Source organism: Saccopteryx leptura, chromosome 3 (assembly GCF_036850995.1).
Source record: "Saccopteryx leptura isolate mSacLep1 chromosome 3, mSacLep1_pri_phased_curated, whole genome shotgun sequence".
Classification (NCBI taxonomy): Eukaryota; Metazoa; Chordata; class Mammalia; order Chiroptera; family Emballonuridae; genus Saccopteryx; species Saccopteryx leptura.
The window spans coordinates 76315902-76335077 of record NC_089505.1 but is presented as its reverse complement, the minus strand read 5'-3'; the positions used below and the strand labels follow the sequence as shown (position 1 = coordinate 76335077).

At 41.1% G+C, this 19176-nt stretch overlaps 1 protein-coding gene and 1 pseudogene across 1 annotated transcript in view; both read left to right on the top strand.

Annotated features, from left to right (window-relative positions):
* Positions 1 to 3703, top strand: part of LOC136399337 (zinc finger protein 420-like) — a 75359-nt gene extending 71656 nt beyond the window's left edge. Inside the window, exon 4 of the mRNA XM_066374414.1 lies at positions 588 to 3703. Within this exon, the coding sequence (XP_066230511.1) occupies positions 588 to 2444 (1857 nt within the window). The 3' untranslated portion in view covers positions 2445 to 3703. The remainder of the gene's footprint in view (positions 1 to 587) is intronic.
* The window catches only part of LOC136399323 (zinc finger protein 91-like), a 195745-nt pseudogene that overhangs the window by 71623 nt on the left and 104946 nt on the right, over positions 1 to 19176 (top strand).

Below are 19176 nucleotides of genomic sequence, written 5' to 3'. Positions count from 1 at the left end.
CACAGGAGAAGCAACCCTCTGCTTCTTACCCCTTCTCCCCTGGGTTTTTTTTCTTTCTCTCTCTGCACCTTCCACAGCTGTGAATGGACTGGTTGAGCCAGATGGCTTTGAGCACTGAGGATGGCTCTGTGGCCTCTGCTCCAGCTGCTAAAAATATGGCTCCGTTGCTGAGCACTGGAGCAGAGGCTCAACATAGGCCAACCATACCCTTCTGGTGAGTTGGCCAGGTAGATCCAAGCCAGAGCATATGTAGGGCTCTGTCTCTCTGCCTCCATCTTCTCACTAAAATAACAACAAATTAATTCTAAAAAGGTAGGTCAAAAAGTATTTGTTACTATTACATATTTTTGGGAAAATAAATCTAAAAAATCTAGGAATTTATGTAATCTGTGGAGTAAATAATCATTCAGTTTATTTTCCAAAACTTTTTAATTTCAATGTCTATAATTTTTATAAACTTTGAAACAAATTTTGTGCAGCCAACATGGTTTAATAGGTATTGCAGGGTAATTATTTGGGAAGAAGTATATATATTAAATGAAATTATACTTTATACTAAAGGCTTTTCTATCTTCAATGATTACCAGAGTACACATAATGGAGACAGAAGTTATCATTGGAAAAACATTAAACAAGAATCAATTCATAATCAAAATGAGACGTTGTTTCCAGAGAACCATTATGAACACGGAAAAGTTTTTCACCAAATGTCGCATTCTGATATTCATCAGGTTATTCATGTTGTGGAGATAACAAATGACCAAAGTAAATGTGTCCAATTTTTAAAGCAATCTTCAAATCATACTGAAGATGAGAATATTCATACTGAGGAGAAAGCTTACACTTATAACTTATGTAAGAGAGGTGAAATATATAATGTAAATAGATGCAAGAAAGTCCATAGTGGAGAAAAACTTTATAAATATGAAGAATATGGTAAAACATTTGATTGGCATTCATGTCTTACTTTACGTGAGAGAAGTGTTCACACTGAAATGAGACCTTACAAATGCAGAGAATGTGGCAAAGCCTTTAGCCGTTCCTCAAATCTTTATAACCATCAGAAAATTCATACTGGAGAGAGGTTTCATAAATGTTTAGAATGTGGAAAAACCTTTATCCGGAACTTACATCTTACTGTTCATCAAAGAATTCACACGGGAGAGAAACCATACCAATGCAGACAATGTGGCAAAGCTTTTAGCCAATCCTCAACTCTTACTATACATCAAAGAAGTCACACAGGAGAGAAACCATACAAATGTAGAGAATGTGGCAAAGCCTTTAGCCAGTCCTCAACTCTCTCTAATCATCAAAGAATTCATACTGGAGAGAGGTCTCATAAATGTTTAGAATGTGGCAAAACCTTTATCCGGAACTTGCACCTTACTGTACATCAAAGAATTCACACGGGAGAGAAACCATACCAATGCAGACAATGTGGCAAAGCTTTTAACCATTCCTCTGCTCTTACTATACATCAAAGAACTCATACCGGAGAGAAACCATACAATTGCAGACAATGTGGGAAAGCCTTCAGAAGTTCATCAGACCTTACAAAACATCAGAGAGTTCATACTGGAGAGAGGTCTCATAAATGTTTGGAATGTGGCAAAACCTTTACAAGTTCCTCAGCTCTTAAAAATCATCAGGGAGTTCATACTGGAGAGAGGTCTCATAAATGTTTAGAATGTGGCAAAACCTTTATGCAAAACTCACAGCTTATTATACATCAAAGAGTTCACACGGGAGAGAAACCATACAAATGTAGAGAATGTGGCAAGGCCTTTAGCCAATCATCAACTCTTACTGTACATCAAAGAAGTCATACAGGAGAGAAACCGTACAAATGTAGAGAATGTGGCAAGGCCTTTAGGCAATCCTCAACTCTTACTATACATCAAAGAAGTCACACAGGAGAGAAACCATACAAATGTAGAGAATGTGGCAAAGCCTTTAGTCATTCCTCAACTCTTACTGAACATCAAAGAAGTCACACAGGAGAGAAACCATACAAATGTAGAGAATGTGGCAAAGCCTTTAGGCAATCCTCAACTCTTACTATACATCAAAGAACTCACACTGGAGAGAAACCATACAAATGCAGACAATGTAGCAAAGCCTTTAACTATACCTCAACTCTTACCATACATCAAAGAACACACAGAGAAGAGAAACCATACAAATGTACAGAGTGTGGCAAAGTCTTTAGCCAATCCTCAACTCTCACAATACATCAAAGAAGTCACACAGGAGAGAAACCATACAAATGTAAACAATGTGACAAAGCTTTTAGAAGTTCATCAGATCTTACTAAACATCAGAGAGTTCATACTGGAGAGAGGTCTCATAAATGTTTAGAATGTGGCAAAACCTTTAGAAGTTTCTCTGTTCTAAAGAAACATCAGAGAATTCATACTGGAAAGAAGCCCTATCAATGTTGAGAGTGTGAAACAGCCTTTAATTGCTCCTTGAACCTTATTGGACATCAGAGAATTCATTCTGGAGAGAAGCCTGACAAATGAAGAGAATGTGGTAAAGCCTTTTGGCCAGTCCTGAAACCTTACTCATCAGCAGAGAGTTTATACTGTACAGAAACCTCACATGTGTAGGGAGTATAATAAAGTTTATGCTTGGTAGGGGAATCTTACTAAATGTTAGAGAATTCATACTCAAGAGAAACCTTAAAAATATGGAAGTTGTGGCAAAACCTTAAATGATCTCATCTTCCTAAACAAGAGAATAAATACCAGGGAATCACCTTGTAAATGAAAAGTATGTGGCAAAGCGTTTTTTAACTATGCTCAAAACTTGTTCAACATTGCAAAATTCATGATGGAAACAGTAAAAATATCAGTAATTTGGCAAAACATTTAACCTTTGTTCAAGCCTCATTGAGCATCAGATAATTAAATCTTAAAATGCAATTTATGTTCCAAAGTATTTATGCTTATTTACATTTTACTCAACACCTGGTAATGCATGGAAGAGGAACAGACATAAAGAAATGGGATAGCTTTACACACTGCAATCTTTACTTGACACCCCTATGAGCAACAGAATTTCTCACACCTCAAGGTTTTCATTCATCATGTATCACCCTTAGATAAGTTCTCTGCATAACTTAAGTCTACACTCTTTTGGTTTATTTATAACAAGCCGAAGGTAACTTGAGAACAGAAGACCTAGCTGTTCATAGTAATTGAAGTTAAAATTTCTTTTTTATGATTGTCATAGCCAGTTACCTTAGTCAGTGAAGAGCCTCATCCCAATGCAAAGTGCTGTGTGTGAGCCCCGATCAGAACACAGATGGGAGCAGCTCAGTGTTCCTGTCTCTTTCTGCCTCTCAAAAATACAATGAAATAAAATAGCAAGAAAAAAGTATGCCTATGAATTATCACCTAAAGTAGAAGTAAATAAATGTTTCAATCAAAAGTCACAGGTTAGCTGAATGGATACAAGAACAAGACCCATACATATGCTATCTACAAGAGATTCTCTTCAGACCTGAAGACAGAATAAAGGTAAGGAGAAGATCTCAGCTTCACCTGTGGCGGTGGTGCAGGAGATAAAACTGGAAAGCTGAGGTTGCCAGTTTGAAACCCTAGGCTTGCCTAGTCAGAGCACATATGGGAGTTAATGCTTCTTGCTTCTTCCCCCCCCCCCCCCTTCTCTCTCTCTCTGACCTCTATAAAAGAGATTAAAAAAATTCTAAGGGACTGTGTTATTTTCCATGGAACCTACTCTACAAATAATTGTGCTCTGGTGAGAGATCTAATCATGGTCTATGTACATATAATAGGTTTGAGATAACCGTGCTCATACCTAGATGACCCATGTGGTATAAGTGACTATTAAAATCAAATCAAAATGAAAGACAGTTTGTAGGTATCCTGAAACTCATTGTGGAAGGAGGCTGAGCAGGTCAGAGAAGATTTGAAGGGAAACTCCAGTAATGATGCCTCTCTTTTATGTATACCACTAATCATTGCTTTACTTTAACTATTGAAAACTTGGAAATCTCATTATGGTGAGATACCAAGACCTAACCAACCTTCTGTCTCAAAGGCAGAAGGAAATAGGGTGTTCTTGGGGTGTTTGCAGCCCACACAGTCCACAACTGTGGTGTACAAGGAGACGGTCCCCTTTAACACGGATCCCCCTTCTCCCTCAGGAGTATATGCTGCACCCTTCCTCTCGGTTCAGCAAAATCTTGTGGTGGCCTCTGAGAGAATGTGTTTCTTTCATGTAGCTCACTGTTCACAGCAGACACTTTCCATCTGTTGAAGGAGATGGGGGGCTGACCCACCCTGACACATGGAATCCAGTACCTGTGCCGGGATATGGCATGTCTCTCCTTGACAGACTCATGGGATGTATGCATCTCAAATTGGGGGGTACAAATGGTTCCCACAGCTTCTAATCCTATGGTGGCCACACCCCCCAGTGACTTGCTGCACTTGAAGATCAGAGGTAGTGGGTCTCCTCCTCAGCTTCAGCTTTGTTCTTGGTCAAATGATTGATTTTTACTACATACATGTCCAGTACAGTTCTGAACAGCACGGTGGGGGTGTGGGTTAATAGTGACATTGGCCTTCTAGAATGTAAACCACAGGTAGAAGTCCTCAAAAGAACTAGTGAGAACTCTGTAGTCCGAGAGTGCAATGTGGGGTCCTGACACTGCTGGGTGTGTGATGTGAAGATACTGAAGAGTGTGAAGGACCCATCTTGGAGGGAAAATAATGGGGATAAAGCACATGATCAGGGAGGCGCAGACTCACATCCAGCTCTGGTTCCAGGGTCATGCAGGATTTGTGGTCTGCATACCCTTTGTCACAGACAAGTTTCATAAGTATGGTACCAGTCTTTTTAGCGTACAGAAGACAGACTCCACCAAGGGAATATTGACCTGAAACATTTAGTTTGTCAGTGTCCCTTTGTCCACGTAAGGGAGGAGGGGGTCATGGCCCCTATCACAAACCTATAAGGATTTTTTTGTCAGTTTATTTGAGCCAAATTGTTGGGAATCAAAGTCGCAGTGAATTAAGAATGTGCTCCAGAAAGTAGTAGTTTCACTTTTTATGAAGTGAGAAGCAGGGAGGCAGAGAGACAGACTCCCACATGTCCCTGACTGGGATCCACCCGCCATGCCCTCCAGGGGGCGATGTCTTGGCATCTGGGCCATTACTTTGTTGTAACTGGAGCCATTCCAGCACCTGAGGCGGAGGCCATGGAGCCATCCTCAGTGCTTGGGCCAACTTTGCTCAGTGAGCCTTGGCTGTGGGAGGGGAAGAGAGAGAGAAACGAAGGGGAAGGATGGAGAAGCAGATGGGTGCTTCCTGTGTGCCCTTGCCAGAAATCGTACCCAGGACTTCTACAAACTTGGAGGATCCTCTACCATGGACCAAACTGACCAGGGCCACAACTTACTTTATACATCAGAATCGGGAGGAAAGACATGGGGTGGGGTTTACATGAAATTGGTGATAGATTAGGGCACCAGGGGAAAGCAAAGCAGGGAAATACCTGGGATGGAATAACAATTAAAAATATGTACAGTGGTACCTTGAGATACGAGTTTAATTCGTTCTGTAACCTAGCTTGTAAGTCAGTCAACTCGTATATCAAACAAATTTGTCCCATTTAAAATAAAAAATAGATTTAATCCATTCCAGCCCTGTCAAACATCCCCAAACCATCCTAAATTATAAAAAAGACATGTTTTTAATTAAACACACATGTATACTTTACCAATGCATAACAAAATATATGAAATGAAAGAAAAAAGTTTAGTACTGTATTCTTACCTTGGATACAGACAAGTGCAGCTAATGGAGGTGAATGGCGAAGGAGGAGGGAGAGAGGAAGGGATGGAGACACTGTAGACACGTAAACTAAAACTGCACTTTCGTTACTTAAAATGAAACCACAAAAACTTAATTGTAAAAAAGTGCACTTTCTTAACTTGAAACTTAACCTAAGCTTAACATTACATACTTTTCATTTAATCATCACTTGTTTTTGCCTTTTTGGCTGCGCTTTCGGCACTTTCACTTGCAGGACTTTTGAATAAAAATCTATCCAAAGAGGTTTGCTTTTGCTTGCCTTTTAAAATGTTACGGAAATGTGACAAGGCGGCGTAGTGGATAGAGCATCGCACTGGGATGCAGAGGACCCAGGTTCAAGATCCTAAGGTTGCCAGCTTGAGCATGGGCTCATCTGGTTTGAACAAAGCTCACCAGCTTGGACCCAAGGTCTTTGGCTCAAGCAAGGGCTTACTCAGTCTGCTGAAGGCCCACGGTCAAAGCACATATGAGAAAGCAATCAATGAACAACTAAGGTGTCGCAACGAAAAACTGATTGATGTTTCTCATCTCTCTCCATTCTTGTCTGTCTGTCCCTATCTATCCCTCTCTCTGACTCTCTGTCTCTGTAAAAATAAATAAGTAAATAAAAATAAAATGTTACAGAAATGTGACAGGTGTCATTAAAAAGTGCTGAAGCATGACCAGTTGAAACTTTTTCTGGGTGTTTCTGTTCAATGAAACTTGAAAGCTGTTCCCACATTGCCAGCATGTCTTTAATTTTACTTGTAGAAATGACTTCCTCCGACTCTACCTCCTCCTCACTACTAATCTCTTGCAGAGGTCTGTATGTTGCATCATCTGTAGCTCCTTCAACTCCTCGGTTGAGAGTTCCTTCTCATTTTCCTCAAAGAGCTCGTTTATGTCACCCTCATCTACCTCAAGACCCATTGACTCTGAGAGACATAATCTCTCCAACGCTTCTACCTCAGTCTTGGTCTCTGGTTCGAATCCTTCGAAGTCCCTGTCTGCAACAACATAAGGCCATAACTTTTTCCATGCCAAGTTCAAGGATTTTCTTGTAAACTCTTGCCATGCCAAGTCAATAATGCATAAACATATCACAATGTTGTAGTGATCTTTCCAAAACTCTTGAAGGGTTAGAATTGTATTCTCAGTCACCTCAAAACAGCGGCAGAACAAGTGCTTTAAGTAAAGCTTTTTAAAGTTGGAAATGACCTGCTGATCCATAGGTTGCAAGATTGAAGTCATGTTGGATGGGAGGTAGAGGACTTTCACGAATTTGAACTTATCGAGAATGTCATCTTCAAGACCAGGTGGGTGGGCTGGAGCATTATCAAGGATTAGTAATGCTTTCATCAGGAGTTTATTTTCTTGAAGATATTTCTTCACTGCAGGACCAAAGATGAGATTTACCCATTCAATAAAAAACTGCTGCATAACCCGTGCCCTAGCATTGGCACACCACATAACCTGAAGTTTTTCTTTAAGAATCTTGTGAGTTGCCTGACCAGGCGGTGGCGCAGTGGATAGAGCGTTGGACTGGGATGCGGAAGACCCAGGTTTGAGACCCCAAGGTCACCAGCTTGAGCGCGGGCTCATCTGGTTTGAGCAAAAGCCCACCAGCTTGAACCCAAGGTCGCTGGCTCCAGCAAGGGGTTACTCGGTCTGCCAAAGTCCCGCGGTCAAGGCACATATGAGAAAGCAATCAATGAACAACTAAGGTGTTGCAGCACTCAATGAAAAACTAATGACTAATGCTTCTCATCTCTCTCCATTCCTGTCTGCCTGTCCCCGTCTATCCCTCTCTCTGACTCACTCTCTGTCTCTGTAAAAAAAAAAAAAAAAAAGAATCTTGTGAGTTTTAAGGGCTTGAGGATTTTTGGAATGATACACTACCAGTGGCTTTACTTTATAGTCACCGCTAGCATTTGCACACAATGCAAGGGTCAGATGGTCCTTCATGGGTTTATGGCCTGGCAGCTTCTCTGCAGTGATGAAAGTCCTCTGGGGCATTTTCATTTCCAAAACAATCCTGTTTCATCACAGTTGAACACTTGTTGGGCGATATAGCCTTCCTTTGCAATAAGCACAGCAAAACATGTGATGTACTCCTCAGCTGCCTTAACGTCAGCACTCACAGCTTCACCATGCCTCACCACTGAGTGGATGCCAGATCTCTTCTTGAAATTTTCAAACCAGCCGTGACTTGCCTTAAACATATCTTCTGCTGCCTCTTTGAGGTTGATGGTTCTTTCTTCTTCAAGTTGCTGTAAATAATATGTGCCTTTTCGCATATTATAGTTTCTGTCACTGTATCTCCTGCCAGCTCTTTCACCCACACTAGCAGAAGCTTCTCCGTTTCTTCACGGATATTTGTCCTTAATTGGGACAGAATTGTAGTTCCTTTTGCTGCATTTGCACTTTTGATGGCATCCTTTTGTTTAAGGATGGTACAAATTGTAGATGTATTGTGGTCATACAGCCATGTTAGTTCAATCACTCATACAGCATGCTCATGTTTTTCTATTATTTCTTGCTTCTATCAACATCATTCTCCTCACCACTGTTCTTTACACTCACTTTCTTCAGCCCTGCAATAGCACACAAAAAAAGTTGGTAAAAAATGCAGAAATGATGCAAGAACGAGTACAGCACATGAGATTCTACTTGATTCTGTGGGTAACATGTGAGAAAGAACGAGATGCTGGTATTATGCTGCTGATACTGGACCCATGCGCCAATGCACCAATTAGCGGCAGCTTTCCAAATCACGACTTGTATCTCGGAATTTTGCTCGGATTTGGAACAAAAATATTGACCAAGTCACAGCTCTTATCTTAAAAAAAAGGATGTTGGTCTGCTCCTATCTCAAGGTGCCACTGTATACTGAAATTTCTTTTACATAGGAATAAATGAGTTAACAATTAATTAACATGATAATAACAATGAGGCAGGAGTGGTGATTTCTGCTCTGCTGGGATGCCTGCCCTGAATGGGGCAGGAAAAGTAGATTACTCTTACATTTCAAAGGCATGGTATCAGGTACCTTATTGTAGATGCAAAAGACAACATACAGGCTTGATTAAGGTAAGCATTGACAGTGTCAGGGAAAATTACCTCCTTAGAACATGACTACCCACCACAACTGCTTTTTGTTAGAATGCTTTAATTTTAGATCATCCTGTGTGGTATTTTAGGTCTCTGAGTCTGCAAGACCACCATGCAGGCCTCTCGGAGTTTGTCACGTTCACAGTGTGGCCCCTTTTTCATCCACACAGGAAAAAAACTTTTGATAGATTTCTTAACTTGATTACACTTATGCCTCATCAGTTTTAATCTTCACAGTTGACACATATGTACCTGAGAGTTTAAGCCAATTCTTTCATCAAATCATTCCATATGTTTGTTTCCTGAACATGTTTATTTTTTGTTTTTGTTGTTTTGTTTTTAATACAACATTCAGAATATTTTGGGAATATTTGGAAGGTAAATTATAGAGATTATACATTGTTCTATAATCGCAACTAATTATGTTGGGATAAAATTGATTTCAATGTTGACACCCATTAAACCAAATAAGTACATATCTGGTGGAACTTTTCATCAAATTTAAAACCTTTGGAGACTGGCAGATTATAGGTGAAAGCCAAGAGTTCATTTTGTTTATGGGAAGTTTTGTCATTTGTAAAACTTACAAGTGAAATAAACATTCACAAAAGAAAAAAGAATACATTCTCATTTAATAGAAAGTTCTGACATATTTCTGTAATATCCTTATAAAACATGCAATTTGTTAGATTATTAAGACAAAATTATTGAAGACTTCAAAACTTTAAAACACAAGCACTAGTGGGACTTGTTGAATTAAACTCTATTTCAAAAAGGAGGCTATTTTTTATTTATAATAATTTTATTTTTTTAATGAGGTGACATCAATAAATCAGGATACATATATTCAAAGATAACAAGTCCAGGTTATCTTGTCGTTCAATTATGTTGCATACCCATCACCCAAAGTCAGATTGTCCTCTGTCACCTTCTATCTTGTTTTCTTTGTGCCCCTCCCCCTCCCCCTTTCCCTCTCCCATTCCCCCTTCCCCCCCATAACCACCACACTCTTATCAATGTCTCTTAGTTTCACTTTTATGTCCCACCTACGTATGGAATAATGCAGTTCCTGTTTTTTTCTGATTTACTTATTTCGCTTCGTATCATGTTATCAAGATCCCACCATTTTGCTGTAAATGTTCCGATGTCATCATTTCTTATGGCTGAGTAGTATTCTATAGTGTATATGTGCCACATCTTCTTTATCCAGTCATCTATTGATGGGCTTTCTGGTTGTTTCCATGTCCTGGCCACTGTGAACAATGCTGCAATAAAACGTGGGGCTGCATGTGTCTTTACGTATCAATGTTTCTGAGTTTTGGGGGTATATACCCAGTAGAGGGATTGCTGGGTCATAAGGTAGTTCTATTTTCAGTTTTTTGAGGAACCACCATACTTTCTTCCATAATGGTTGTACTACTTTACATTCCCACCAACAGTGGATGAGAGTTCCTTTTTCTCCACAGCCTCTCCAACATTTGCTATTACCTGTCTTGCTAATAATAGCTAATCGAACAGGTGTGAGGTGGTATCTCATTGCAGTTTTGATTTGCATTTCTCTAATAGCTAAAGAAGATGAGCATCTTTTCATATATCTGTTGGCCATTTGTATTTCTTCCTGGGAGAAGTGTCTGTTCATATCCTCTTCCCATTTTCTTATTGGATTGTTTGTTTGTTTGTTGTTGAGTTTTATGAGTTCTTTGTATATTTTAGATATTAGGCCCTTATCTGAGCTGTTGTTTGAAAATATCATTTCCCATTTAGTTGGCTTTCTGTTTATTTTGTTATCAGTTTCTCTTGCTGAGCAAAAACTTCTTAGTCTGATGTAGTCCCATTCATTAATTTTTGCCTTCACTTCTTTTGCCTGTGGAGTCAAATTCATAAAATAAATGCTCTTTAAAACCCAGGTCCATGAGTTGAGTACCTATGTTTTCTTCTATGTACTTAATTGTTTCAGGTCTTATGTTTAGATCTTTGATCCATTTTGAGTTAATTTTTGTACAGGGGGACAAACTGTAGTCCAGTTTCATTCTTTTGCATGTGGCTTTCCAGTTTTCCCAGCACCATTTATTGAAGAGGCTTTCTTTTCTCCATTGTGTGTTGTTGGCCCCTTTATCAAAAATTATTTGACTATATATATGTGGTTTTATTTCTGGACTTTCTATTCTGTTCCATTGGTCTGAGTGTCTATTTTTCTGCCAATACCATGCTGTTTTGATTGTCGTGGCCCTATAATAGAGTTTGAAGTCAGGTATTGTAATGCCCCCAGCTTCATTCTTTTTCTTTAGGATTGCTTTGGCTATTCGGGGTTTTTTATAGTTCCATATAAATCTGATGATTTTTTGCTCTATTTCTTTAAAAAATGTCATTGGAATTTTGATGGGAATTGCATTAAATTTGTATATTGCTTTGGGTAATATAGCCATCTTGATTATATTTATTCTTCCCAGCCAAGAACAAGGTATATTCTTCCATCTCATTATATGTTTTTTGAATTCCCATGTTTATAGTTTTCATTATATAAGTCCTTTACATTCTTTGTTATGTTTATTCCTAAGTATTTTATTTTTTTTGTTGCAATCGTGAAGGGGATTATTCTTTTGAGTTCGTTCTCAATTGTTTCATTGTTGGCATATAGAAAGGCTATTGACTTCTGTATGTTAATTTTGTATCCTGCGACCTTACTGTATTGGCTTATTGTTTCTAGTAGTCTTTTTGTGGATTCTTTGGGGTTTTCGATGTATAGGATCATATCATCTGCAAAAAGTGATACCTTTACTTCTTCTTTTCTGATATGGATGCCTTTTATTTCTTTGTCTTGTCTGATTGCTCTGGCTAGAACCTCTAGTACCACATTAAATAAGAGTGGAGAGAGTGGACAACCCTGTCTTGTTCCTGATTTAAGGGGGAAAGCCTTCAGTTTAGTGCCATTTAATATGATGTTAGCTGATGGTTTATCATATATGGCCTTTATCATGTTGAGATATTTTCCTTCTATACCCATTTGGTTGAGAGTCTTAAACATAAAATTGTGTTGTATTTTATCAAAAGCCTTTTCTGCATCTATTGATAAGTGTTACACTCGCCGGGTAAAACAGACACTGGAGACATTTGGAGAGTTTCAGACAAAGTTTTATGGCCAAGAGAAAAAGAGAACAAAACAAAGAAAAATAAACCTGCGCAGGGGTGGACTCGAGTGGTAGTCACAAGAGCCACCCCGAGCGCCTACAATCTAGGGGTTTTTATAGCGTAGCAAGCAAGCAGTTCATACAGAAGCGAATTTGGCGTTTAGCAATTGGCTCCTCCAAATCAAATTTTAGTCATGTGCCTTAGTAACCAGTCATACAGTTGAAAGCCCCCAGCTGGAAATGTCCCTATCTATCCCTTAGGATGTGGTCACATTAACTATCTTAGGAGTTTTTACGACTTCCGTATCTCAAGGACTCATCAGCTCCTAGTCATCCTGGGAGTCTATCGACTTCCCTATCTCTAGGACTCATCTGTCTTATTCATCCTGGGAGTCTGGTCTCATCTATTCCGGGAATGTGCTGTACTTACTGGACCAGTTCTTTTTAAGTTATTTTCCCAAGCCTATTAATGTATTTTATAGTTTTTATTCGAATGTCACATTTCCTCCTCTTCTTTGTCCTAGTTAAATCCTTAACTATAACGAAGATTCTTTGGCTGCACTAAGACGTTGGTACGGCTGAGATAAAACCATTATTTTAACTGTTTCTATTCTTTCTTTGATAAAAGCAAATAACTTGTTAAGGATTACGGGTCCAATAATGAGGGCCAACAACAGTATTAACAATGGTCCTGCTAGTGTAGTTATCAATGTAGTTAGCCAAGGTGACAGTTTGAATATAGAGGTGAACCAATCTAAATTGTCATTATTTTGCTGAATATGCTCTGCTAATTGTTTTATCTTATCTATTTTATCCTGGATTTCATTGCTGTTATCAGTTAAATTAAAACAACACATCCCTTTCACTTTTTCACAACCCTGGTGGTGAAATAATAATAGATAATCAATAGCTGCCCGATTATCTAAAATAGCTTGACGTAATTGCTGCTGTTCATTATTTAAAAGAGTCAATGCTTGAGACGTTTCGTTGATGCTTTTAGCTAAGTTACAAGCTAAATGCTGGATTTGTCTATGATTGTAAGCACCCCATACCAGATTCCCTACAACACTTAAAATTATGGCATATCCTTCAGCTTCTGACAATAATCGTACTTCATCATGACATTTAGGTCCTACAGGGAGGGAGGCAGCACGCCTGCTGCGAAGAGTAGTATTGTGCTCTAGAAGTAACAAATCATTCTTGTTAGGTAAGAAAGTAGCAATCCTAGATAAACAACAAGTGGTGTCAGTAAGATTAGGGGGAATATAATTATACGTCATAGAATTACAGGTAAAAAAACCAGGGATTGTCTTACAATTTTTACTACAATTAACAAAAAGAACACAAGTATCATTGGGTACAATAATGCTATGGGGAGTATGAATCTGTAAGGCATGGCTTGGCAACTGATAAGAAGCTTTTCCCCAGTTTGCTAAATCTAGATAAGTTACAGTCTTATTGGGGATACTGGAGAAGAAAGTTAAATTCCTTATATCAGCTGCCGGTTTACATACCGGGCGTAGACATTTTCCTAGCATGAAATGAGTATGACTATCCTGTTCAAGGCAAAACGATGAGACATTTAGGGTGCGTGCTAAAGCCACCCATAAATTCTCTGGATGATTCAGGGTTTCTTGGAAAGCTGGTACTGGTTTAATACTGAACAACATACAAAAGAAAACTATTGCTACGATTCGGGTAAGAACCGCACTTTTAAGGGATTGTGGGGATCTGCTTCGACTCTCCATTTTGCTTCCTTCAAGCTCGGTTCTTGAGCTAACTTTACATGCGATAGATGAATCCAGTAAGGTTTTTCAGCTATCCTCACAGCTGTGGGCGTGCTGAACAGTACCTGGAACGGTCCTTGCCACCGAGCGTCAAGGTTCCCGCGACGGTGGTTAAGAATCCATACCCATTGTCCTGGCTCCGGTGGAGTTGGCAGTGGAAGTCCTTTGAGTTGGTCCTTCTGCTGGTCTCTAAGCGCCCGTACTTCTGCACGTATCAGTTGTAATGCCTGTAAGGACTTTAGAAAACTTTGATTAGAACCCTCAATTTCTTCCCTTGTTATTTGTGGAACCAAAGGAGTTGGTTGCCCATACATTAACTCATAAGGAGTCCATTTTCCTGTATAAGGTGTATTTCGAACCCTATATAATGCAAAAGGGAGTAGCTCTACCCAATTTTCGCCAGTCTCCTCTCTTAACTTAATTATAGTCTCTTTAAGGGTCCTATTCATCCTCTCGACTTGCCCTGAACTTTGAGGCCGATAAATGCAATGTAATTTCCAATTGATCCCTAATCTTTTTGCCAATTCCTGTGATATCTTGGACACAAAAGCAGGTCCATTATCTGACCCTACAGCAATGGGAATGCCATATCGTGGAATGATTTCTCTTAAAAGTATTTTACAAACTGTTGAAGCAGTTTCTCCTTTTGTAGGAAAAGCCTCAGTCCATCCAGTAAAGGTGTCTATTAGAACAAGCAAATATTTGTAGCCTAATTTCCCTGGAGTCATTTCGGTAAAGTCTACTTCCCACAGTTCTCCAGGAGCTTTTCCTCGGTGCCTGATGAGAGGAGGTAATTTCTTATTGACAGCATTTACTTTGGCGCAGGCCTGACACCTAGACTCAACAGAGTGTATGATATCTCTGATTTCCGCTCCCTCATAATATTTTCTTACTAGATGTTCTAGTTTTTATTGTCATAAGTGGGAGCTGCTATGTATTTCTTGAATTATTTGTCTTAACACTCCTTGTGGTAGGTATATTCTGCTGTCTGGTAATTCTATCCATCCCTGTTTACTTTTCTTACCCCCTAGTTGCTTACCTTTCTCTTCTTCTTTTGGCTCATACCTCGGTTCTATTTGTAAAGTAGGGGGTGGGATGAGTAGCAGTTGGTTAGTGTGTTCCTCCTCTTCTGCTGCATTCCGTGCCGCTCGATCAGCAAAGTGGTTTCCTTTTACTATAGGGGAATCCCCCTTTTGATGTCCTTTGCAATGTATTATTGCCACCTTTTTAGGCAACCAAATGGCTTCTAATAGAGCTAAAATTTCATCCTTATTTTTAATTTCTTTTCCTGCAGTTGTCAACAACCCACGCTCCCGGTAGATGGCGCCATGTACATGGGCAGTGGCAAAGGCATATCTACTGTCTGTATAGATGTTGGCACTTTTCCCTTCAGCAATTCTAAGGGCCTGTGTGAGTCCAATAAGCTCAGCCCGTTGTGCAGATGTGCCTTTAGGCAGTGCCTTTTTCCATAACACAGTATCTTGAGTGGTCACCGCAGTTCCAGCATACCTTTGCCCATCCCGAACATAGCTACTTCCATCTGTGAACAGGGTTAAATCTGCCTTCTCATAGGCCTGATCCTGTAGATCTGGTCTGGCTCCTGTAATGGTATCTAATACTTGTCTACAGTCATGGATCACCGATGAGTCTGGCAACGGGAGCAATGTAGCAGGATTCAAGGCCGTTGTTTTCAAAAATTGTATTGCGGGGGGGTTCAGCAACTGTGCCTGATACTGTGTTAGTCGGGCATTCGAGATCCACCTATCCGGGGGAGCCCGCAGCACTTGTTCTAAATAGTGCTCTTCAATGACCTGAATGTCTTGACCCAGAGTCAGTTTACTGGCCTCCTTAACAAGGATGGAGGTAGCAGCAAGTGCTCTCAAACAATTGGGCCATCCTGATGACACAGGATCTAGTCTTCTGGACAGATAGGCTACTGGTCTTTTCCAAGGTCCCAGTTCTTGACAGAGGACCCCTAGAGCAATGCCCTTCTTCTCAGTCACAAATAGTTGAAAAGACTTAGACAAGTCTGGCAGGGTTAATGCCGGGGCTGCAACTAGGGCCTCCTTAAGTTTTTGAAAAGACTCTCGAGCCTCCTCTGTCCATACAAATTGTTCCTCTTTTCCCCGTGTTAACTCATGCAAAGGTTTGGCCAGCTCTGCAAATCCCAGTATCCAAAGTCTGCAATATCCCACAGCACCTAAAAATTCTCGTACTTGTCTTTTACTTACAGGCTCAGGAATCTGTAATGTAGTCTGAATTCTTTGGCTAGACAAACTACGTTGTCCTCCCCTCAAGTCATACCCCAAGTAACTCACGGTTTGGGTGACAATTTGGGCCTTCTTAGCAGATACTCGATAGCCCATCCGTTGCAATTCTTGGAGTAGTTCTAACGTAGCTTCTTGGCAACTCTCCTGGTTTGGGGCTGCGATAAGGAGATCGTCCACATACTGCAGCAGTACAATTGAAGAGTGGCCGGCTCGAAACTCCTGTAAGTCTTTGCACAAAGCCTCATTAAATATGGTTGGGGAATTCTTAAAACCCTGAGGGAGCCTGGTCCAAGTGTATTGGCCTGAAAGTCCATTCTCAGGATCATTCCACTCAAAGGCAAACATTTCCTGACTTTGCTTTGCTAATGGAATGCAAAAGAAGGCATCTTTCAAATCCAATACTGAATAGAAAACATGAGTCGGTGGCAATGAACTTAATAGGGTATAGGGGTTTGGCACAGTAGGATGTATGGTCTCTACCCGAGCATTCACTTCACGCAGGTCCTGCACTGGGCGATAGTCTTGAGTTCCAGGCTTTTGTACTGGCAGTAGAGGAGTGTTCCAGGCAGATTGGCATTCCCAGAGAATCCCAGCTTCTAATAAGCGCCTCAAGTGCTGTGCTATACCCTGTTTAGCCCGAGCAGGCACAGGATACTGTCTGATGCGTACTGGGCTGGCATCGCTCCGCAATAGCACTACTACAGGCGGCTGATGTATTGCCAATCCCGGAGGATTGTTTTCTGCCCAAACTCCAGGAACCTGCTGCTTTACTTCCTCGGGGATGCCCGTAAACCCGCTCTTACCTTCCGGGAGGGAGGCAATCAGGTATTCTTCTGATATTGGCACAGTCACTAATACCCTGCCTTCTGCATTCTTCTCCTGGTTGAAGGTTATTGTTGCTTGAAATTTTTGCAACAAATCTCGTCCCAACAGCGGGTAAGGGCAGTCTGGAATAATCAGGAATGAATGAGTAATAGTCCCTCGCGCCAGGTCTGTAATCCGTGCAGTGGCTCGAGGATATGAGACAGCTTTGCCAGTGACCCCTATTACCTTTGTGGATTCCTTTTGTAATGTCCCAAGTGGTCTCTTTAGGACGGAATAAGTGGCCCCCGTGTCAACTAGGAAGGTAGTTGGTTTCCCCTCAATTGACAGTGTGACCATAGGCTCCTGGGGGCCAACAGAAATGGAGCCTTGGCCCCGTCAATCTAATTGGAGCAAAACTTGTGAGCCTTGTTCCTGATTTACGGCCTGTAGCTTAGGGCAATCCTTCTTCCAATGACCTTTCTCTTTGCAATAAGCACACTGGTCTCTATCTAGTTGCTTCTGCGGGAAAGTTCCCTTCTTTCCCTTAAAGGCTGCTGTTTCCCTTTTGGTCCTTTTGATTGCTGTGCCAAGAGTAGTTTTACAGCTGTTCTCCCTAACTCAGGGTCATCACGATTGACAAAGACTCTCTGTGCTATTTCTAATAATTCACTCCTATTCTTTCCCTCAAATCCTTCTATTTTCTGGAGCTTCTTTCTAATGTCTGGGGCTGCCTGAGTGACAAAGGTTATGTTTATTAGCTTGCGATTTTCCTCTGCCTCAGGATCAATAGGGGTATAAACCCGGTAGGCCTCCATTAGCCGCTCTAAATATGCAGCAGGGGACTCATCCTTCCCCTGAGTTACCTCACCTACCTTACTAAAGTTGGTTGGTTTCTTAGCAGCTGCCCTTATTCCCCTTAATAGAGCCTGGCGATATTGGGTAAGCGATTCCCTATCCCTGTCATTGTTTGGATCCCAACTGGGGGGGCTCCTGGGGAGCGTCCTCTCTAGTTCCCTTTCAGTGCCCCCCTCTTCCCTAAATACTCTTTCAGCTTCTTGGCTGATGCGGGTTCTTTCTTCCGTTGTGAACAAAGTGTGCAAAAGCTGCTGGCAATCATCCCAAGTTGGTTGATGGGTCCTGAAAACAGTCTCAAGCAAAGAAATTAACCCCTGAGGTTTCTCTGAAAATGACGGGGTCTGATATTTCCAATTATAAATGTCACTAGTAGAAAAAGGAATATAAATCATTCGGGATGGTGCATGTGATCCTTCATCTAGTGGGGGCAACACCTCCCTAAGAGGTAACATTGGAGCACCTCCGGCAAAGGAAGGTTGAGCATAAGGGGTTCCCCCCCGGGTGTGGGGAGGACTCTGGACATTCTCGGGCACAGTTGAATCTGGCTCCCTGGGCTTCTGATAAGGGGGAGGATAATTTACAGGGTCTGCTATATCCTCAGTAACATCAGAAAGGACCGGATACGATTTGGGAGGCTCTTTTTCAGGTGCAGGTGGAGCGGAGGGAGGGCGAGGCTTAATGTCCGCAGCGCTCACACAAATAGCTCTCTTAATCTTTTGATTTGCTTTTATGCACCTCTTAATGTACCCAGGTTTGTCTGTAGCTATATCTATCCAAACATCTATATACACATATTGGTCTGGGTGAGGCACCTAATATATAATGGCTCTTACTGCAAAAACTATGGGTAGATCAAATGTTCCTTCAGATGGCCATCCAACCTTAAGAGATGGCCACTCTACTTGGCTTAAGGTCCGGAGAGTTTCTCGATCGGGTGGAGGTCCCCCATAACCCTGAGCTCTCTTCTGAAAATCAGAGAAGTTACTTAAAATGCAATCAAGAGGGGATTTAAGAGTAGATTCTTGCTGTCCCATCTCGCGGTGCTTGTTCTTCTCAGCCAGGTATGCTTCTAGTCCTACAAAGACAACACACAGGATTCCCCACCCTATAAGCAGGGTGATCTAGATGGATGAGCGTTGATCACACTGTACTGGCAAACAAATTAACACCAAACACAACAATGCAATACACAAAATTTCCCACACAGTCATTCAGGCTAAACAAACAACCAGACAGCAGCGCGGCGCGGCGCGAGTGAGCTCACTACTTCGAAACGATCGATCGATTTCAGACAGAAACAGAAACCTCGGCCGGCAGCGTCCTGCCCTTTGGCCCGAGTGTCTGGGCGGGTCACTGACAGCGTCCTGTCTGCCACCACAGACTGTAAGTGCTCCGG